This window comes from Apiospora kogelbergensis, assembly GCF_038363985.1.
Source record: "Apiospora kogelbergensis strain CBS 113332 chromosome Unknown utg000007l_segment0_segment0, whole genome shotgun sequence".
Classification (NCBI taxonomy): Eukaryota; Fungi; Ascomycota; class Sordariomycetes; order Amphisphaeriales; family Apiosporaceae; genus Apiospora; species Apiospora kogelbergensis.
In genome coordinates, this window is record NW_027117424.1 from 2,205,494 (window position 1) to 2,227,265 (window position 21,772).

At 52.8% G+C, this 21,772-nt stretch overlaps 8 protein-coding genes across 8 annotated transcripts; 7 read left to right on the forward strand and 1 right to left on the reverse strand.

Annotated features, from left to right (window-relative positions):
• Positions 1 to 340: 340 nt before the first annotated feature.
• On the forward strand, positions 341 to 1,942 carry PG998_011062 (uncharacterized protein; the record flags this gene model as incomplete). Its single annotated transcript, XM_066877878.1, has 2 exons — positions 341 to 529; positions 599 to 1,942. The coding sequence occupies 2 exons, from the start codon at positions 341 to 343 to the stop codon at positions 1,940 to 1,942; spliced, it is 1,533 nt and encodes a 510-aa protein (XP_066726932.1).
• A 1,245-nt stretch (positions 1,943 to 3,187) lies between these two features.
• On the forward strand, positions 3,188 to 3,993 carry PG998_011063 (putative pectate lyase; the record flags this gene model as incomplete). The annotated part of the gene is made up of 2 exons (XM_066877879.1): positions 3,188 to 3,573; positions 3,645 to 3,993. The coding sequence occupies 2 exons, from the start codon at positions 3,188 to 3,190 to the stop codon at positions 3,991 to 3,993; spliced, it is 735 nt and encodes a 244-aa protein (XP_066726933.1).
• Positions 3,994 to 4,721: 728 nt separating this feature from the next.
• On the forward strand, positions 4,722 to 5,486 carry PG998_011064 (uncharacterized protein; the record flags this gene model as incomplete). The annotated part of the gene is made up of 1 exon (XM_066877880.1): positions 4,722 to 5,486. The coding sequence occupies one exon, from the start codon at positions 4,722 to 4,724 to the stop codon at positions 5,484 to 5,486; it is 765 nt and encodes a 254-aa protein (XP_066726934.1).
• A 1,196-nt stretch (positions 5,487 to 6,682) lies between these two features.
• On the forward strand, positions 6,683 to 7,288 carry PG998_011065 (nudix hydrolase; the record flags this gene model as incomplete). The annotated part of the gene is made up of 1 exon (XM_066877881.1): positions 6,683 to 7,288. One exon carries the CDS (start codon positions 6,683 to 6,685, stop codon positions 7,286 to 7,288), a length of 606 nt encoding a protein of 201 aa, XP_066726935.1.
• Positions 7,289 to 8,159: 871 nt separating this feature from the next.
• PG998_011066 (uncharacterized protein) lies at positions 8,160 to 9,598 on the forward strand (the record flags this gene model as incomplete). Its single annotated transcript, XM_066877882.1, has 4 exons — positions 8,160 to 8,530; positions 8,630 to 9,017; positions 9,119 to 9,343; positions 9,440 to 9,598. 4 exons carry the CDS (start codon positions 8,160 to 8,162, stop codon positions 9,596 to 9,598), a joined length of 1,143 nt encoding a protein of 380 aa, XP_066726936.1.
• Positions 9,599 to 9,795: 197 nt separating this feature from the next.
• PG998_011067 (carboxy-cis-cis-muconate cyclase) lies at positions 9,796 to 11,050 on the reverse strand (the record flags this gene model as incomplete). Its single annotated transcript, XM_066877883.1, has 2 exons — positions 9,796 to 10,812; positions 10,865 to 11,050. 2 exons carry the CDS (start codon positions 11,048 to 11,050, stop codon positions 9,796 to 9,798), a joined length of 1,203 nt encoding a protein of 400 aa, XP_066726937.1.
• Positions 11,051 to 14,818: 3,768 nt separating this feature from the next.
• On the forward strand, positions 14,819 to 16,373 carry PG998_011068 (uncharacterized protein; the record flags this gene model as incomplete). Its single annotated transcript, XM_066877884.1, has 7 exons — positions 14,819 to 14,968; positions 15,017 to 15,360; positions 15,431 to 15,497; positions 15,575 to 15,630; positions 15,682 to 15,762; positions 15,819 to 15,887; positions 15,947 to 16,373. The coding sequence occupies 7 exons, from the start codon at positions 14,819 to 14,821 to the stop codon at positions 16,371 to 16,373; spliced, it is 1,194 nt and encodes a 397-aa protein (XP_066726938.1).
• Positions 16,374 to 16,635: 262 nt separating this feature from the next.
• PG998_011069 (uncharacterized protein) lies at positions 16,636 to 18,479 on the forward strand (the record flags this gene model as incomplete). Its single annotated transcript, XM_066877885.1, has 2 exons — positions 16,636 to 16,878; positions 16,935 to 18,479. Coding segments are annotated over 2 exons (1,788 nt in total), but the record flags the coding sequence as incomplete, so codon positions are not given.
• Positions 18,480 to 21,772: the final 3,293 nt, after the last annotated feature.

Genomic DNA, 21,772 nt, shown 5'->3' on the forward strand with positions numbered 1-21,772 from the left:
CTACGCCGTTTGTCTAAAGTCAATATGTTGAAGGTGGTGATTGGTGATTTCAGTGATAAGCGGACGGTCAATAAGCGGCCAGTACCACCAGACCAGACATGCCCAAGGACCCACCTAAAAAGTGAGCGGAAATGCCCCGCGAGAGACAAAATTCCCACCATCCATTCAAACATTGAGTCAATGTCGTTCGAGATACTGACTGTATGTCTGTGACATATAGATGCTCTTTTTGGCAGCAAGTCAATGATTTTTTGGGGCGTTTTATAGACTTTGTTCTCTTACAAGCATGAACTTTCTCTAGATTGGCTCCTTTTCTGTCAAGAGAAAAAAAACACGCACAATGTCCTCCTCGTTTCTCTCGCAGGCCACTTCGAATACGAAGGTGCAGTTTGCGACAACGGCGATTGTCTCTGGCGCAGTAGTTGCCAGCGCTATTCTGGGCTACCAGCAACTACAAAGAAACGAGCGCATCAACAAGCTCAAGGACTCGATTCCTTCGGCTGGGGCCGACCGGGATGCCTTAGGGAAAGTGAGCTCACGCCTTTTGCGAAAGCACTGCCCGGCCATGGGGACTTTAGCTGATCTCGAACCCGAATAGTTAACCAACTACGGCGGCGCCTCGACGACCGACAAGGAAGATCAACGTAACGAGGCCCTTGCACGACGCGCGCAGGCCGGCGACTACGATGACGAGCTGATCCTCGAGCAACTGGCGCGCAACCGCGTCTTCCTCACCCCCGAGGGCCTGGACAAGCTCCGAAACTCCTTCGTTATAGTCATCGGCTGCGGCGGCGTAGGATCGCATGCGACTGCTACCTTGTCGCGCTCGGGTGTGTCCAAGATCCGACTGGTCGATTTTGACCAAGTCACCCTGAGCTCCCTGAACCGACACGCCGTGGCGACCTTGGCCGATGTCGGCATACCCAAGGTGCAATGTCTTTACAGGAGGCTGATTGCCATCACGCCGTGGACCAAGTTCGACCTCCGCCAGGAGAAATTCTGGGATCAGGCTGCCGATCGCTTGCTCGAGCCCTGGGAGGAGAATGGCCAGAAGCCCGACTACGTCATTGACGCCATCGACAACATTGACACCAAGGTCGCGCTGCTGAAATATTGTCACGACCACCAAATACCTGTCATCTCTGCCATGGGTGCGGGCTGCAAGAGCGACCCTACACGAATCACCGTGGGAGATATTGGAACTAGCACAGATGATCGTCTGTCGAGGGCGACGAGACGGCGGCTGAAGCTACTAGGGGTCACAAGTGGTATTCCGACGGTCTTTTCGACCGAGAAGACAGGCGACGGCAAGGCTGAGCTGCTGCCGTTGCCCGAGAACGAGCTACAGAAGGGAGCGGTTGGAGATCTGGGCGTAATGCCGGATTTCCGGGTGCGCATCCTACCAGTTTTGGGTACAATGCCAGCTGTATTTGGCTACACTGTAGCAAACCACGTCATCCTTTCCATTACCGGCTATCCCTTGGATTATTTACCCGCCAGAGGACGAGAGAAGATGCACGATGGTATGCTTGCCGCCCTGCAGTCTACCGAGGAGAAGCTAGTGCGTTATGAAGCTGGCGGTGACCCTACCGTCGCCGTGGGACTGAAGATACCCATCAACATTGGAGATGTAGCCTTCCTGACAGAGGAGGTATTCAGGGGCCGGAGCGCCATCACAGGACTAACTAACCGATTGCATCTGATTCGCTGGCGGAAGCCAGAGAGCTCGACCATGATCAAGATCGGCGAGGGCGAAACCCTACAGAAGTCCTCCAATGTGAAGCTTGGCGATCTGGTCTGCATGACCAAGGACGAGGCTCTGCAGCATGAAAAGGAGGTGCTGAAAGCAGGCAAAAAGCCCGAGGAACTATATGACGCGGCCACGATAGAACGAGTAGAGGCGATGCTGAAAGACGCAACTGCCCATGAACAATACAGATAAAGCGGCCACCGGGCGCAAATAATGCGTACACCTTGGCCATCTCTGGTTTACACGAAGTGCTCTCTCTAAACACTGTAACCATACTTGCTTGCTACTATAAGCAACAGAAACTCAACCAATCGAAGGATAGTGATTCCGCGCTCAAGAAGCCATGTTGCGAGCATTAGTAAGTCATTATGCTCGAGGGATATCATTCTTTAAGGGCGGTCTGCCGTATATCCTACCTACCCCAGAGCGTGCAAAACACCGAGCAAACCTCATTATTGATTTCCCGCATTGTATTGCCCGAGTTCCCCTCATCGGCTACAGTCCTCGTTTGCTACCTGCTGCCGGACGACAGTCGAAGGACACACGGGATGGAAGCCAAGGAAGCTATGGCCCCGCGTGGCTGAAACGGACAAACACCGAATGCAGCCAGCCTTTCAACATCGAACATGGCCCATACTCGTGTGCTTCAGCGTCAACTTAGCTCAAAGCCCCCTTGTCGCTTGGCGATTTGCTAGTTGTGGGACACGGATCCTCCAGATTCTGTCAAGTCTCTGTTATGCCCAGGCCATGACTCGTCGTTGCCCATTTCCACCAACCAGCTGCTAGCGTTCGTCCGCTTCAGGCATGGTCTGTCGATCCCATGCACCCTTAATAGACAATCCAAACACTACCCAGAGATGAGCGACTCGATCATCTCGAGTATCAGGTGGAAAGTTTCTGCTGCCAGTGCAAGTTGCACCGCGGCCCCTCCCGCCCATCGAGCGGCTGTTGGTGAGCATCCATCACTCTATTCGAGAACTGTTCGGTAGGAACAGACTAAGATCTCCTTCGGGAACCCTGCCCATGGGAATGTGGGAAACATGCAATTCCGGCAATAGTTCGACAGTCCCCTAGTCCGCGATCCCAGTCCTGCAGGGAGCCGCAACTCTTGGAGGAGATCCACGAATGAACAGCAGTTAAGCAAGTGACAGTCCCCGGAAACATCCTCCTAGAACCTTGACAGGACTCTTGGCAGGACTCTTGGCAGGACTCTTGGCATACAAGTTCCAGACAAGACCCAGGAAATTCGATTCCATATGGCGTTGTCTGTCGATGGTTTTCGGGGCCATGGAGAAGATGGCGTGAGGTGGTATATAAAGCAGAGAGAATGGCCACCGCAGCCCCTCGGTTTTGCCATCCATCCCTCGCTGCGCATTCGTTTCTTACCGTGGTTAACTTTCAGTCATCATCGTCATCATCAACGTAACTTTTGTCACTATGAAGTATTCTGCTGTTCTCGCTGTAATTGGCGCCTCGGCTGTCATCGCCAGCCCTGCTTTCGAAAAGCGTGCCACTCTGCCCGTTCCCGCGTCCAAGGGCTCCGTCACCTACCCCAAGCCGCAACCCGTCTCGGGCAGCTTCGATGGCGGCATGAAGACGTACGGCCGTGGTGTCAAGTGCACTGGTCAGGTGGAGGGTGGTGACTCGGATGCTGTGTTCATCCTTGAGAACGGTGCTACCCTCAAGAACGCCATCATCGGCGCGGACCAGATCGAGGGTATCCACTGCAAGGGCTCTTGCACCATTGAGAATGTTTGGTGGACCAAGGTCTGCGAGGATGCTCTCACCCTCAAGGGTGACGGCAACGCCAACATCATCGGCGGGTAAGTCACTGCAGGCACAGCCGAGAAAACCCCCAAGATAGGCAGCTGGCTAATCAACCTTGACATAATAGGGGTGCGCAAGGTGCTGAGGACAAGGTCATCCAGCACAACGGTCTCGGCACAGTGTCCATCGACGGATTCACCGTTATGGACTTCGGCAAGCTCTACCGCAGCTGCGGCAACTGCAAGAAGATGGGTCTCCGCAACGTCAACGTCAAGAACGTCAAGGCCTACAACGGCAAGGTCCTGGTCGGCATCAACTCCAACAAGGGCGACGTCGCCACCATCTCGAACACTTGTGCCACCTCGGTCAAGAAGACTTGCGTCGAATTTGAGGGTACCACGCCTGGCAACGAGCCCAAGGAGATCGGCAGCGGCCCCAGCAGCCACTGCAAGTACAGCACCCTTAAGGCCTGCTAAGCCAGCCAACCACTCAAGCAAGAGTTCGGCTGGCTCTGGCTTCGGATCATCTTCTTCTTTTCGCAAGCGACGTGCCATTGCTTATTCTCTGTATATATTGTTATGCCCGTAACAGAACTGGCCTTCCTGTCAATACACAAAGCGTTTTGCTTATCATGCCTTCTTCGTCCATGATGTCACACTGACGACACGCATGTCAACGCAAAGTGATTATGCCGCTGATGGGACTACCGCTTCAAATGCGGCATGAATAAGAGCCCATCGATTTGGCCGGTCGAATTACGGTGAAGCACATCGGTCATACCGGATGGTTTCGGTCTCTACCTTGTTGGAGATAATTATCTCGGAGCTAAAGGCGACCTTAAGAGGATAACGTTGGCTCCAAGCCCCGGCCCGGTTCGGCATACCGGAGCTGGCGGACTTAAGCCAAAGGTAAACACGCATTGCACAACTCATTTCTTCATGCCTCGACGTCTCTATCATACTCTTTTTATTGCCGTGATTAAATCCGAGGACGTACCGTACCAGGCGCCTAGCATGGTATGTAATTGCACTTGGGAAATGGATGTTGCGTTCAAGCATATAAATTCCAACAACTGCCGAGACATCTTGACGTTGTTGTATCGCTGCAAGAGAAAGTAAAATCTCAACAGTCCCCCAATTTCAGTCCATCACCTTTTGAAGTACTATATTCAAGAGATATTTACCAAGACCCCAACACTTTCAATATGTCCAAGTACAACAAGTTGGCTGGCAAGCACGTCCTCTGCATCGGTGGCACCAAGGGCCTGGGCCGTGGAACCGCCGAAGCCTCCATCGAGGCCGGCGCCCGCGTCACGATCGCCGGCTCGTCCCAGCGCTCCGCGGACGCCGCCGTGGCCGAGATCAAAGCCCTCTACCCCTCCGCCGCGATCGCCGGCTTCGGCTGCGACCTGTCCCAGGACACGGTCGAGGCGGACCTCGAGGGGCTCTTCGACAAGGCCGGCGGCGACGTGGACCACGTCGTCTTCACGGCGGCCGACGCCCTCACCATCAGCGGGCTGCAGGACCTGACGCCCGACGTGATCCGGCGCGCGGGCCACATGCGCCAGGTCGTGCCCATGATGGTGGGCAAGGTGGCGGCGCGCCGCCTGCCCCGGTCGCGCGAGTCCAGCCTCACGCTGTCGACGGGCGGCATCGCCGACCAGCCCCGCGCCGGCTGGTCGCTCATGGCCTACGTCGCCAACGGCATCGTCGCGCTCACGCGCAACCTCGCCCTCGACCTCGCACCCGTCCGCGTCAACGCCGTCGAGCCCGGCTTCGTCGACACGGAGCTGTGGAAGGACCTCGCGCCCCAGGCGAAGGCCGACATGATGCAGGCGATTGCCGACAGTGTGCCGACCGGCGCCGTGGGCAGGGTCGAGGATGTCGCCGAGGCGTACGTCTACCTCATGAAGGATCGCAACGCGACCGGCGAGATTGTGAAGACGCGGAGTGGCGCTCAATTGGTCTAAGACGGGCTCGTTAGATACAATCCGTTACTGGATCTATATTGTTTTGCTGTTTTGCTGTCAATGTCTATGCAACTATCTTTGTTACTAAACTGGCTCTGTTTGAGGCTTTGCACCAATTTTTAGGTGGAAGATAGATAGTCAAATTGGAATATATCCTGGCATAACTGGGTTTTTGTCATCTATACATCTTTGTCTGTTATAGTCCCATATAGTGTAACGGCTAACATACCGCGTTTTCACCGCGGAGCTCGGGGTTCGATTCCCCGTATGGGAGACAATTCTTTTGTCCTTACGTTTCTTTTAGCATATACTTGAGTTAAGAATGTAAATTTTGTGTCAATTTTTTTAAAGATAATGTCATTCGATATATTGACTTCCTCTCCAGTCCTTCTAGTTCTATTGTTATTTCTTAGTTAATCTCGTTCATTAATCCGACCGTCTCTGAAATCATTATGCCTTTAGTTTACCCCTCCATCGCCTAGAGAGAGTAGGTAGACTCCCAAAATGATATCTTTCAATTGCGGCTTGCTTAGTGCGACAGCAAGTTGGAATTACTGTCTAAGGCACGACTCCTCCCAGAAGCATACAACTTGCTTTCGTAATTATTCCTGGTGCTGGTGTCGGTGCTATGTAAGTAAGTATAGCTTGGGGTCTTGGTGGGGTAATAATGCCTGTGTGCAAACCAGAGACAAGCAGCCACCCTCAGTCGCTTTCTTTAGCAACATCATCGTCAAAGGTGTACTGTCCATCACTGAGACTCTTCATGTCGAGCTTCTATTCCAAAGCTCCACGAATTTCCGGATCGGTACTCCCAAAAAGACCTCAAGTCAAGTGCTCGCCAACCCTCCGGTCTCAATTCTGTTGCCCGACCAATTGGTCCCGGCGCAATATGGCATCTTTCGACATCGAACATGAGCAATCCAACATCCCAGTCACACTGCCTGACGGGTTGGAAAAAGCAACGTTCCTTTCCTTTCCCCCTTCCAGGTGAGCTACTAGATATTGATGAAGTTTGAACACCTGATGCAAGTCCTCAATCCTGACGCCCTTTCCAGAACTGGTTGAACACTGTCCAACGGTCACTGAAGCTGCAATCACGTGTCGCACACCCCTTCAATGATAATCCCTACTCGCTTCGGAGTATTACTGTTCAGTCATACGATCTCTTCGGAGGGGACCGGCTGGGGTTTCTCAAGATGAAGGCCGATGTCTCCAATGCCGCTGGGGAGAGCTTGCCTGCCAGCGTGTTCCTCCGCGGCCCCAGCGTCGCCATGCTAGTCATATTGATCCCCGATGACGTCAGGCAGGGTAGCGCAGCTGAGGACGATGAGCGACATGTCATATTGACCGTACAGGCTCGCATCCCAGCTGGTAGCCTCGAATTCGTCGAGCTGCCAGCCGGAATGGTCGATGATGGTGGGAATTTTGCGGGTACGGCGGCAAAGGAGATCAAGGAGGAGTTGGGGTTGGAGCTGCCATCCTCCGAGCTGAAGTGCATGAGCGACCTGGCTCAAGGCAAGGCTGGCACTGACTCGCAGGCTGGCGAAGGGTTACCGGCTGCCATGTATCCGTCTGCTGGTGGCTGCGATGAGCATATTCCCATCTACATGCACGAGCGACGAGTGCCCAGGGAGCAATTGAAGGACTGGACGGGCAAGCTCACAGGATTGCGGGACCATGGCGAAAAGATCACGTTGAAACTGGTCAAGCTGAAGGATCTTTGGAAGGAAGGGTCCCGGGATGCGAAATGCTTGGCTGCGGTGGCCTTGTGGGAAGGTCTTAGACGCGAGGGTAAGATTTGACAGCTGTGCGGCTACGACCCCTGAATCTGAACAGTATCGGCCTCGATTCACATAGAAAACCGCTACGGGGAGATCAGGGGCTTGTGTCAGTGATAAAGTCAGTTTAGTTACGAAGCACGGCAATCCACGGCCTGGATGTATCCCGAGGCCTCACGTGCGTGCTGTTAGTCATCGCACTTTGGTTCAATTATATGCATCTTTTTCCCTGCCGGGAAATCAGCTCCGGGACCTTGGCGAAAGGCGGTAGACCACACGCCGCTGCCCATAAGGGTTCTGTCAATACGGTGTCACGTATGTCAAGCACATATTTCGCATCTCATGCAACCAACCAGTGGACGGCTGGGTGGCATGGGCAGTCCAATGGGATGCTGCAGACTGTTTGCGCCGCATTTACTATCTTCGCTCCGGGCTTTGCAAGTTGGACGTCGCTCGACTGTAATATCTGGAACCCACGGCTTTGCATGGCGGCTTTCAGAGTTGCTCAGCAAAGTGCGATCTTGAGCGTGCCAAGACCGAAACACGATCTGGTCCCCAAAAGCAGATCTGATAATGCAACGTCCATCCCAGACTCAACCGCATATTTACCCGCTGTTCCCAGATTCGATACAGCAGAACTGGTCTGACAAATCAACTTTGACTACCGGCCATGCACGATCAAAGATCCCGTTATTGATGGAATCTTGGAAGCAGAAGGATATATAAGCCCCAGCCAGTTGGGTGCGGTATTGGCCCTTCTCTCTGAGGTGCGGATCATTCCCTATCCATCACGGAGGGCCTCTGGGATGTAATATAAACCGACATCTCGTGTGGATTTCATCCCCGCATGAAATGCCGAAATGCATACCCGACCGGGCAAGACATTCTCGTAGCCATGAGCAGTGTTGTTGACGAAGTAGAAGACATATATCTAGTCGATATTTCGACAGTATTGGATCCTGAAGTTCAGGCTATAGATCCAGCAGTACAGTCACAACGCATTGCATTGACTTTTACACCCAATATGGCTCCAAGCATCTACCAACTAGGCATGGCCGGCCTAATGGCCTGCACAGCGCTGGCGAATCCTGCCGCGCCCATCTCGCTGAGGCAGACAGGGACCTTCGTGCCCAAGCCGGGTTATTTTCCAGCTACAGGCGACGATACTATTGCTGGTGGCATATTTTGCATTTCTCTTTCCGACTTGGCTGCCTACCTGCAACGCACTGGGAACAACCCTGGGGCGACGGGTAGTGAGTCTCCACGGTAGAATAACCCCCTGATTCGCAGATAAAACATCACATGCTCCCTATCCTTCACAAAGCTTGTGAATTGCGTACCACAGACCGACTGATACGAATATAGGGGCCAAGGCGCCGTCACCCAAGGTTCCGGCCCATATCCGGCGCAGATGACCACGTCGCAGGACCTGCCGAACCACACCATCTACGCGCCGATCAAGCCGCCCGCCGACAACACCAGCATGCCCTTCATCTCGTTCGGAAACGGCGGCTGCTCCACGGTGGGTTCCACGTACCGCAACTTCCTGACCGAGATTGCGTCACACGGGTACGTCGTCGCGGCCGACGGGCCACCCAACGGCGGCGGCGGCGCCAACGGGCAGAGCCGCGTCCAGGACTCGCGCGACAGCATTGACTGGGCTATGAAGGGCGGCGCTGCCAAGTACGGCACCATCAACCTCCAGAACATCACGGCAGCGGGTCACTCTTGCGGGGGGCTGGAAGCCATGAGCGTATGCATTTTTCCTTTCTTGCCTCCCTGCGCCCCTGAACCACGGCATATCTGCCCCAGCCAAAAGCGCGTGAAGGAAAAGACTGATTGATACTTTGCCAGGTATCGTACCATGATGAGCGTGTCAAACGTATCATATTGTTGGACATCAGCATTTTCCAAGATGACCGTCGCTACTTGCTGTCAGAGATCAAGGTTCCAGTGGCCTGGTTCGTTGGCGGGCCTAAGGACATGGGGTATCCCAATGCCGAGAAGGATTACGCGAAATTGAATGCAGGGCTTCCCTCCTACAAGGCGAGCCTCGATACTGGACACGGTGGTACTTATGTAAGTGAAATCAGCTCTTCTCTAACCTGGTTCCCTCGTCTAAGGATGCACCAACCGATCGTGGAGGGACTTTTGCTGACTTCGAATCTCGCTTAGTCCGCTACCAACGGAGGTAAGTTTGGCAAAGCTGTCGTGAACTACTTGAACTGGCAATACAGGAACAACGCTACATCTAAAGCTATTCTGCTCGAGCCCAACTCGGCCGGTAGTCTAGTATCTGATCACTGGAACGTCACCTACAAGAACTGGACATAGCTGGGTAGCAAGGAGTAGATTCATAAAATGCGCCCATGGTTTTAGCCAGGCGGGCTGATCAACCAACTCCCGAGAAAGCCCCCTTTCGGTAATGAAGATGGTGTGATGTTTCTCTTCCCTATCGCGAGATGCGCCAGGAAGTACGATTATGAGCAACCAGTAAACCATGTAGCAATTACCAGAGAAACCATGAAACCTCAAGAGTACCATACCACATTAGCGCAGCAGCCCTCACCGTCGGGGATGTCGAGGTGGGCCACGACGCTCGCCGACTGATTGTTGTCCGCCAGGCGCCAAATCTCGACCGAGCCCGTGACGTTTTCAGTGAGGGCGGCGAAGCGGTCGTCGAAGGGGCTGGGTGCGATTGCGTTGGCGAAGCCGCCGCTCGTGGCCGTCGGCTGCAGGAACACCTGGGACGTGACGTCGCCGTCCTCAGCTTGCATGCGGAACACGGAAACGTAGCCCTGCCGGCCACGGTCGTGCGCGCGGTTCGAAGCCCACATCCAGTCGCCTGACGCCGAGAGGAGTACCTCGTCGGCCCAGTAGTCGGCCGCATTGTAAGGATTGCCGTCGTTGTCGTGCTCTGGCAGGAGGGGCCACTGCTTGGCTGCCACCGCCGTCGCGTTGGGCGTCTGGAACTCGTCCTGGTTAAGGGAGAGCTGCACTACCTTGGAGCTCGCCTCGCACACCACATACAGGTAGTTGCCTTGCCGGGGTGCCGCAAGGTGGCGGGGCCCGCAGTGCCCGCCCATCCGGTCTTCGGGTAGGTCTAGCTTATCCACAAGGCTCAGCGCACCCGTGTCGTTGTCGCGCGTGTGCGTCCAGATGGCATTGCCGCCCGTGTCGGCCGAGTAGACGACGCCGGCGATGGTGGCGCTCCAGGTCATGCCGTGCACGGCCGAGCCCGAGCCCGCCTCGCCGTACGTGTAGTTCTGCACGATGCCGCCCTCGACGCCGCCGCCACCCAGCGCGCCCGTTTCCGGGTCCACGGAGAAGACGGTGCCGCACCGCGCCTCGCGGTAGTAGAGGTTGCCGTACACGGCGTACGGCGGGTCAACAGCGGCGAGCACCGAGATGGCTGAGCCGGTGCAGTCCCCTCCCGCCTTGATGTTCGCCTGGTGCGTCAGGGTGAGGCCCTCTTCCTCGACCGCGTAGCTGACGAAGACGGCGGGCTGGATATCCCAGGCTGTGCCGTACAGTGTGTGCTTGTCGGCCTGTTATTGAAGGTCAGCGGGACCAAGAAACTGCTCTTTGTCATGTACTTACGCTAAGGGTCAACCAAGAACTGCCGAAGGGGGTGGACGTGTTGGCAAGCCCGATGAGCTCATACGTCTCGTCGTCGAAGCTGAGGGTGTAGATGCTTTTGGTGGCAAAGGTGCCAACCAGCAGGTTGTGGAAAGCTGCCGTGATGGCCGAAGCCCAAAATGCAATGAGAATCAAGAAGGTTTCCATGGCGGGCGTCTCTTTTTTGTTATGCTGTTGAATTTGGCAATGGCAAGAGCGGTTGCCGCGGCTTTTCTCGCGAGTGGAGTAGTCGTGGGGGTTCATACAGGAAAAAGAATCAACTCTTGGGGTCCTCGTCGGAGTGGGGAGAGGCAACTGCGGCCAAGTAATCGGTATGCTCACTCTTGCGTTCCTTCGGTGGGTGAATACATGCCGCTATGTATGCCAACTTCACCGTATACACACCGATGTGTGACCAGCTAGTCCTGAACCAGACATTCGTGCAGAAAGAGGAGAGTGCACCGCTGACGTGATTGGCACGGCTAATGACCTGTCCCCTATTCTTCTAAGCATGGTAGTGGTCCTCCGTTGACTTGCGTATTGCTCATGACAATGTTTTGTATCGACCTAAGGGATGTTGTTGCTTGGCCATGCATTGAATTTGTGTGACGATATTGATCCTCTTCCATACAACTAGCTACCAGGTCGAATATCAAATGTTTGGTTGATTGCGTGTTTGTTCGTATGGAATATGGAACGAGCGCCGTGGCCAACTTATCCGGTCTTGTTTGCTCACAGGCCCCTTGCGATCTCAGGGAAGGAAAACCCCTACAGGTTTTCTTCGTGTTCTATATTAGCTCGGGCAGATTGTTGTTTGCCGAGTTGTTAGGGCCCCGCTGACAACCTAAGTCGATTTGCGTGGCTCTTGGGAAAAAGCAGTTGTCTTGGGGAAATTGGTATAAGATAGGCTGGTGACCAGACAATTCGCTTGCACTATTAGCCAATGAGAACCAAGTTTGTCCCATTGATCACTTGTGTATCTTACAGCGTGGAGCTTTTATCCGTGATATTCAAAGACTATAGTTCCCTCTCGTCAATGATCTGGGTGGGTAATATAGTGGTTGCGGCAAGTTGACGTACTTCTCTGGACATTATATATAATGCCTTCTGGGCAGAAGTAATGAAGGAGCGGATACATCCAAGAAGTCGCTGGTACCTTCGTTTGCTGTTAGACCGTGAAATCATAAGAACAAACCTGAACCTACTATCCCGACATTATATATTAGAAAGGTAGTTTTTTATTTGTTAAAAAAGGGGGAGGGGATTCTTTATTGCCCCCTTTAATAATGCAAGTACAGGTGCATTTCAAGGCAGACTACCACCAATTAAGATCATTATGTACCTTTAGGTAATCACTTTCAGACAGTGAGCTTTGTTGATTGGACTTCTTGGGCTCTATCTCAATACCTCTCGTCCATGACTTGCTATCATAGCCTCTTATATTGTGGCTAATACCCATAATGTGGCGCCACACCTTCGTCAACAGGTCTATGTGAACGCCGCCTTGCCTTTACCAGTCTTAGCTAGTATATATTGCCCAGTACTGGGCAAGCGTGGTTGTTGACCCCTTAATTTAGCCTACTGGGGAAATCTATTCGTTTCGAGTGTTAGTTTTCTGCTTAGCTGATTTGTCATCGAATCGGACTTAATGGGAAGCAATAAAGTGCACCACGTAGCTTGTCTCGAGGCAGGCTAGCCCTATAGCAGCGCTGACCATTACCTTGATTACCATCGGAGCTAAGTTGTTGCTTGCTTAGGATAGCAAACTAGGCAGTACAACTTGTCGTCGGCCTCGTGACAAAAGTAGGCGGTAAGCCAGGCTATACTAGGTGCAGTAATGGCCGACTTATGAGTTTTAGGGAAGCTCGATATCCATATTATGGTGCCTGGGTTCTACAGACCTTATTTCATATCGATGATCTGATTCATGCATTTTGGGGTGCGGACGCGTTCCTGAATCATGGGTTGATCGACAGTAGCTTCTTCGCAGGGTTTTCCCGGTGCCAGATGCTTGTTCATGGCTGATGGCTGCTTATAGCCATTGAGATATTGAGATGGCTACTCAGCCCTCCATCCAATACTCGGGGATAAACTGCCGGGCCTTGGCAATCGTACGTAAAGCTTGATGTGGTCGTATTGATCAATCTCTAGTCCACCATAAGTGGCTAGCCCACCGATCCTCGATCTATAGTAATCAGCAACAATGGGTGGTAGGCTAGGTAGGGCAAGCGAGTTGTTAGAGCATTAGGACTCTTGTCGCAGGTGCCGTTTCCTAGCCCTTGTGTGCCGTCTAACGGAAACGGGGACGTTGGCCGTGTTGAAACCACGCCTATAGCATCTAAGTCAATCGATCAGGCACTACTACTGCCTACTGGCTACCCCGGCGACCCTGACGGACATGCCCGGTCGGCGGGGATGGCTTCCAGAACCAGGCAGGGCCGTGATCAAGGGGTAAAATGGCGCACCGTCCAAAGTTGGGGGGTTGTTGGAAATGGAAATACGACTGATCAGGCACCGGGACCAGAACGGGACGACCTTTCCAAGTGCATTTGAAATCAAAGTCTGCTCCTATACGTCATAAGTCTCCGGATAAGTGGGCAGTCTTCCATGTTCTGTTCCATGGACTCAGATTTCTGCTACAGTCAACAAAGCCACGCCGCCTCCGCCTCTGCCGGCTCGCCATCTGAAATTTCAATTCCGCGCTCGAATGTTTGGAAGGGATCCACCCACCATTTGTCTTCTGACTGCAGCATTGAGCAGACGCCGCACTTGCGCGTCGCTCGTCATCTGCAGCTTTTCCTTTCGTTTTTGCTTTTCCTTTTCCTTTTTCAACGGCCACCTTCGCACCAGAGAGTGACGGGCAGCGGCCGACTTGTGACCTTTCTCGGTGTCGCTGTGCTTGTACTCCAAAAGAACATGTTGTTTCTCTTCCAAGCATCACCAAGATCCTTCCCGCTGGGGCATCGCGATCGCTAGCCAAACTCCTGGGATTCACCCGTATTGTCTGTGGGCAAAGGACCCGTCACCCGTCCCGGTGAGCCCTGCCAAGCTGCAGGGGTAAACCACAGCGCATAATCCTCCGACAGAGCATCGAGTTCGAGTGGCTCTTCGGTGGGGCTGCCTGCAAATTCGTCCATGTGCATCAACCAGACGCCACAACGCTTGCAACTGCATGCACTACCGGGCTACGTGTATGTACATACAGTACGGTTCGTTTCAACACCCGTCGACGTTGCGAGAGCAGCTGAAACTGCAGATCGAATCGGGCCTGCTCAGGTTTGGGGGAGACAGCCATGTCAAGTCGCACCAGAAATTGGCAGATGGCCGAGGTCAACGGCAGAAACCAACGACTAGGTCTAGCCAGGGTCGGCAGATGTTGCAAAGATATGTATCTTGTTCGATGCAGCCCAAGAGATAGGTGCGGGAACAGCGCCCTTGGCCCTTGGCATGTCTGTGCAGTTTGATACATGCGTAGCACGTATTTGCATATGTAGGGTCTGCAGTGGGTATGACTACGAGATAGCCTGAGAGCCCTAGGAAACGGGTACTGAACGGGCATGGCTGATTGGCGACTCTTTTAACCCCATTGATCCATGCGAGATGCTTGCTTGGTGGATATAGCGGACGATGGCTATTAGACAATAAATGGGCCGGACCATGGTGGAGGACCACTCGACGCGGCCTCCCTCGTCAAAGGAGGCGAGATTCTCCCGGCGGATATGGGCGCCTTGCTGGACTTGTCGACTGCCCGGCCCATGGAGTTCAAGAACAAGACTACCCCGGCATTTGGGCGGGAATTCAACGCCCAAGTTTCCCCTCGAGATCTGCCCTGAGCCTGCCTGTGGTCCCTTAACACCTTTTTTACTTTTGGTTTCCCACGGCGTGATCGTATCGAGCTTTATTTGGTCGGTCAGGTAGCCAGGTGCTTGCTTCATCATGACCATCTTCCTCGACGATGCCCCGCATCTCACGGGCACCGTCATTACCCTGATCCTCCTGGCGTATCTGACCTTCGGCATGCGTGTCTATTGCAGAGTCACCCGCGCAAGCTGGGGGATGGAGGACTCTCTTATGGCAGTGTCGATGGTATGTTCCTCTTCTCGGCTGGGAAATCTATCCTGTCTGATAGCGTAGCATTGTGTCTCACCCACTGACTCGCCTCCCTACCAGTTTCCCTTCGCCGTGTTGTCGATATCCTGCCTGGTCGCTTCCTTCAACGGCGTCGGCATACATGCGTTCAGATTCCTGCAGCCAGGCAACGAGCAGTATATGGAGTCGGGCCTTTTCTGGTTCTTCATGTTCGAGGTCTTCTACTGTGTCACCATCATCCCCATTAAGCTTTCGATTGGCTATATGTTGGTGCGGATTGCACAGAACAGGAAGGGATACATCTATGCGCAGTACGGAATCATGGCAATGTTTACTGTCATGAACCTCATCGCCGCATTGTACATCATCTTTCAGTGCAACCCAGTTTCGTAAGTCTTGATCCCTACCTATGACCGGCACGCAGCCATTTCCTTTTCTATACTAACATGATGGCACAAGTGCTGCTTGGGACTCCAAGCTCATGGCCGAAGGAACCCACTGTCAGGATCCAGCTATTCTCGCTGATGTAGGTGATTCCTGCTCGTCTAGTGGAATAATTTTCAGTTACTGGGCGGTAAGGGACTGATGCTGACTGATTTCTAGATCTACTATGCGACGACTGCTGTGAATATCTTCACCGATTGGGCTACAGCTCTCATGTTAGTCATCATCGGTTGGTGGCTGTTGTGCAATAGGCTAACGAATCTCAGGCCCATCCCGCTGCTATGGAACGTCAAGCTCAACCGAAACGCAAAGGTCTCTGTGGCAGCCATCCTAGGCCTCGGAATCTTGTATGTCTGCACCAATTGGGTTGCGGTTGTCTTACAGTTACTAATCAAGGTTGCAGTGCATCACTATCAGCTTGCATACGGCTCAAGTACACGGTGAACCTGACCAATTCCGACGATTACCTCTTGTGAGTCTTTGCTTCTTTCTCCTGCTTTTCCCTAATGATAACTATGTGCTGATTCCAAGTTGCAGCGGATTGTGCAATATTGTCATCTGGGGATACGCCGAGAATGGCGTCGGCGTGTTCGTTGGAAATCTGGCCACCCTGCGTCCCCTTTTCCGCAAGATGCTCTCATTGGGCGGTACCGACGACTCGTCCAAGCCCACTGGCTACGGCGCCTCAGGTATGGGCCTTCCAAGCAAACAACACCATCCTTATCAGTCATTCGAGAACTACGAGATGCGCTCTGGTGGAAGTGGTGTGAACGGCGACCAAGTGACGGCCACAACAAATACAAGAACATGCAAGATACGTGGGGGCTCACGGAGCCGAGACAGCCTGGACGGCGGCAGTGACGCCGAAAGCCAGAAGAAGATCTTGGGGTCGTCCTCCAAAAAAGGTATTATGTCGCCGGGGATCGTGGTCAGTCGGCAGGTTGACGTCAGTAGATAGTTGTGAGGAGACTCAAAGTTTGAGCAGCAGCCATGGCCGGATCCAAACACGGCGCGCACCAAATTACCTTGTATGAGTAAAAGCGACTGTATTCACGCGGCTACCTCAATGTTGACGATTGGAGATGCCGGAGAGCATTTTGCCTATATCCTAACTATTATACTTTTATACGATTACTAACACTAGTATCACCCGATGCCAAGATTCCTTAACACATCCATTACTGACGGGCCGTCAAAACGCGGAATTTCCCATTACAGCTGCCTTCTTCATCCGACGTTGGATTCTTGTTTTTGTTACGCCGAGGTACTACTTCCCGGCTGCCTGGCTGAGGAAGCACTGGAAAGTCAATTATCCCATTGAAGCATCTTCGTCGGGCGAAATGAGTGAAAGTTCCGGACCCCCGTCGGGAAGCACTGCGCGGAAAAAGAACGCTTCCGTAAGGACAAAAACCGGTTGCGTCACCTGCAGAATCCGTCGCGTCAAATGCGATGAAGCGCGTCCCGTTTGTCACCGATGTAAGACAGATGATTCCTCCGCGGCCTAATAACCGATTTGTAGTTCTCACTTAGCGCAGGTGTCTCGACCGGTCGCAGATGCGACGGCTACAACAACGCTCTGGTGCCCGGATGGAGGCGTGATCGTCCTAACGTCAAGCAAACCAGCGATGGCGCCCGTCTTCGCCTTCTCCGCCCATTGGCAGCCGGAATCAATGGCACCCAGCAAGAGCGGCTGTATTTCCATCTTTTCAGGTCCAAGACGAGCAGTTCCCTCTTCTCCTCATCCTATGTGAACTCTTTTTGGCATAGCGTGGTGCCCCAGGCCGCCTTCCACCAAGAGTTCGTGAAGCACGCTGTGGTGGCAATGGGATCGTCCTATCGGCGGTATCACCAACAGTCCAAGACACTGTCTATGGCGGAAAGGAACGAGTTGGATATATTCATCGCTCAGCAGCTGGGAAAGTCGATGTATCTCTTGCGACAATACATCGCAGGTTCCGGGGAGAAGCAAGTCGAAGCAATTCTGCTATGCTGCATTGTGTTCATTTCCATCGAGACATTGAGGCGACACAGGGTGTCAGCCTACAGCCACTTCACCAGCGCTGCCAAGATCATCGATGCTCTCCCAGACGCTCTTTTCAGGCATGTGAACTCCATTGGAGTAAATGATCGTAGCTTTCGACTAGAGTTGTTATCGAGGCGGGAGATGCGCCATCTGCTGAAGCTCTTCGAGAGCTACGAGCACAGTGCCGTGAGCGACGGCTTCATCCAGTCCTCTCAGCCGCACCTCTCCGCCCGCTTTCATCGCGCTCTGGACGATGGCGCTGCTTTGCTAGACCGGATAGACCATCAACCTTCCTACGAGACGTGTTCTTCCCTCGTTGAACGATGTGTGTGGCACCTCTTCGCTAGGATATGGGAGACTAGAGCTCACAGGGGCGATGCTCTCTTCTGGTCTGATCCTGAACAAATCTCTCGCCATGCTGCTCTCATCAAGAGGGTCGAAGGTACTAACAAGATCATGGACCGCTTTATGCGTGGGCCAGCTGCGCCGCAGCCCGAAACCAATCTGCCCAACTACATTATCAGCCTGACAGAACTAATCAAGGCCAAGGGCGCAATTATCGAAGCGTATTCCATGCCTCACAACTACACATCGAGTGTGATGGCACATTTCAATCCACTCTTCCAGAACATGCTGGAGCTTGGTGAGACTGTTGTCGACGTGCTCTTGGACAGCCGATCGCAGACCTTTCTGGAGTTTACGCCGCGGACGGACGGAATCGATCGGAATGACTCAGCCTGGGACGTATCTCCTCTTACTCTTGATAGCTCCTTCATGAACAGCATGCATTTTGTCGCGTTGAGTGCCCCTGACGCTACCATCAGGAAGCGTGCAGCCCAAGCCATAAAACGCATGCAACCCCTAAAGGGGGTTTCTCCCAAAGTCAATACACTGAACAAGCTTGATAATATTGCCACTAACCTCAAGGCGAGACATTGGAGCCGAGGATCAACTTCTCACGAGACTTCGGATATAGTTTTCATCAACACGGATGAATTTGGCGGCTTTGAAAGCGAGTTGAAAGATCTTAGCCTCAGATGATTTCCAAGCATCAGTACTTTCAAGTTCCAAAGGCCCTGAAACAGTCAGAAGGTATTTACGCACTTAATCTTTGAGCATTTATGTGTGATGGCTGACCCTCCTAGTCCTCTGTCGGAGCTTTTCGCGATACTCGATATTTGGCAATGCTTTCGCTCCCATCTTGATTTCCTCCTCCGTAATTTCCTCCTCCACAATCATGTCATCAAGCATTACCAAGTCATGGAGCGGAGCTTCTCTCTTGGTAACAGTACCGAGGGTGTCGAAGCTTATGTGCGGTCTAGTCCAGGAGGATCCGAAATCGACCAAAAGCCCCGTTCGGAAATTCTTCAGGCGAACGCCGGCTCTCAAACCAACACCTTATTTGGTAGAACTACAAGACAGCAACCAAGTAGCATGGTCGCTTTCTACATGAAGAGGGGATAATCGACGAGAACGGCGACTGGAAAACGGGCAAGCCCGGTGTTAACGATGCAACGCCAATCAGACAGGCATATACGTATTGTGCTACGAGGGGTGCCGCTATGATTGTGTCTTAACAGCACATGAAGCCTTCATATTCCGCATTTGCCCTCGAGACAAACCCAAAGATGAGGCCACAGGCAAGAACCGGTCCTCCGCGTACCATAATTCGGCTTGTCATTAATCGTTGTTTAGGCGGCTCACCCGAAACGATATTGCTGAATAGCGTAGCTAAGAATGGCTCGATGGAATACGGCTCCATTCCTTGGGAGCATCGCCTCCCCGAAGATTTTGAGGGGCCACAGGCATTGATTATGAACCTAGGTCTCTGTTTGTTCACGCCATTGCCGGCAACTCGTATCGCGCATCTACTGGAGTTATTCATCTCTGCTCGGGAATGAACTCACCCAATTGTCGTGCAGTCATGGCAATATAGGGTTGAAAAAGCCAGTGTCTCAACCACAGAACAGAGTCGAAAATCCCAGGAACAACTGCGGAAGGCCATCTTCGTCTCAACTTTTGTCAAGAAATCGAGCCAGAGCCTATAAATTTGATGAATCCAAACCCAACGAGCCAAAAGAGCATGACGGATCCCCTTTAAATGCCTTCCCCGAGAAGAGAAGGACTCTGGGGCCAGAGGTATATTAATCAGCGAGTCGTCCAACCCCCTTTACATAACAAGAAAGGTCGCTAGAACTAAATGCAAACTGGCCTTCTGCCAGTGCTTCAACTCTGAGCGCCCAGCAAGAAAAACCTCTGGGGGAGGCCTTTCCCTTCGGCGGCAGCTATAAGTTGCGAAGGAGCGGCAGACCTAAACGACGAAAGAGAAGCTGAAAATGCTTCTTCAAAAATTGACAAAGTAGTATGCAGCGGGCTATACGAAATACTAAGTGGCTTAGCGCTGAAAGGGTTATATTTGGGATGCTGATTTCTGGTTGGCTGATGTCTGAGTGAACTTCTAGGAGAAGAGCAAATCTTGAACAACTTCAATGACTGTTGATATTACAAATGCCATGAACACTGCTATGTCTGAAACACACAAACCAGAACTAAAAAAAGATTATAGAAACAACGTGACTGCCGCCCCTGCCACCCCTACCCATGAATATGACGAGAGCCAGTATCGTTTCCAGCTCAAATTAATCATAGTACAAGACCTTGACTGCGGTCAATATGTTATGAACTTTCAACTAGGAAGCCCTACCTACATCAGCTTTTCACATGGTGTATGGATTTAGTGTCGTTGGCTGTCTATCATGACTACACAAACGCAGCTGTTTAGTTGTACGAGAACACCTTTATTTATTACATCAGAGCGCGAGCTTCTTTGCAGCATTCTCCATGATCTCCTAAGCTGAGACATGACGACATCTTCAAGTCGCCATGTAAGACGGTGCCCCTATTCACGACGCCTCAGCATTAGCCTTCGGCTCATCCTGTTCTAGGCTTTGAACTTGTCTGATGAACAAGCCTGTAAAGAGGCGGCAACCGCGGCCAACAATTTGTTGTGCAGGTTCCATGCGAAGCAATGGTATAACCTCTACAAAGAAACAAATATCGCAATCTGGAGAGGACTGGGATTCTATTGAATATGACAATGATCGCCAGCAGTATATCGACCTGACGAGTGCGCCAGCTACACAGCGGAGCAAGAAAAGGGAATTATCGAGACAGAGCCCGGAATGAAGAGAAGGCGGCAGGCCCGATCAATGCCTTCATAGAGTCCGCAGAGGGCACGAAGATTTGGAACCCTGACCTGTCCCGACCGCATGGAATGGCATGCTGCAGCCGTGGGAATGGCCGTCAGTCAACAAGGTGGCAATTAAACTATTCAGATGGTGTCTTGAGAAAACGGCTTACAAGCGGTTTCTTAGCAAACTCCGATATCGTCCAAGAGATGTAATGTATACCACGCGAGTTATCCCCGCTCGCTCGTCGGCTAGACGCGAGCGTGGATTTGGGAAGAAGATGTCGGACCAGGATGGTGTGATCTGAAGGCTATTATTGATCTTTCCCCAGGAGCTATGGCGGGATGGTAGAATGCCAGGGCTGAATGGCGCAATCCCCTAGCCCTTACCGACGGCCGACAGCCGAACGTGGCCGCGGCAATCGGGCGAGGCTATCGGTGTACCCTGCAGGCACGATCTGGCGCGAGGCAAGCCACGCACTGGTCCTGGGAGGTTTTGAGAAACGGGCGGAAAGACGAGGGGGCCTGGAACGGAAACGATGAAGCCTGCCCAATAGTGCCTCACGATCAAGCTACGCCCGGAAATTGTGGACATGCATATGCTTGCAACACGCCGAAACGAAGGCAGATGGTGTTTTCCGGGGTGCAGCTGAGGGATGGACGGCTGGCGGGCCAGGCTTCTGCTAGGCTCACCGATACCCGCCCAGCTAGCCAGGTGTCTCTCTCAGCACGCCATTGTGCGGCAAATGAGCCAACAAGAGGACGGCGCACTCGAATCAGAACCCGAGGATTTGGTAGAAATGGGTACAAGCCCCGGTTTATCCTTACCGTGCAGGATGCACATCTTTATCCCACCGCCTTCTGACATTTGCACGTATGTACGTATAAGGTGTGTACGTACATGGTTGGTCGTGGTGTTGTTACCTATTGCCTAACGCCTATTGCGTGCTCTGCCCTTATGTAACGCCAGCTCCTCTTAAAGCTATCATCAGACGATCCGTAGTCAGTAGTTCCGACATCGAGCAAACCCAAAAACAGGACGAGGAACCGCCAACACCATCCCCTCACGACCCCCGGTGCCCGGCTTCAACACGCCAACGACATACATACCTGCTGCACACCTTCGTTTCTTCTTCTGCATCCCGGC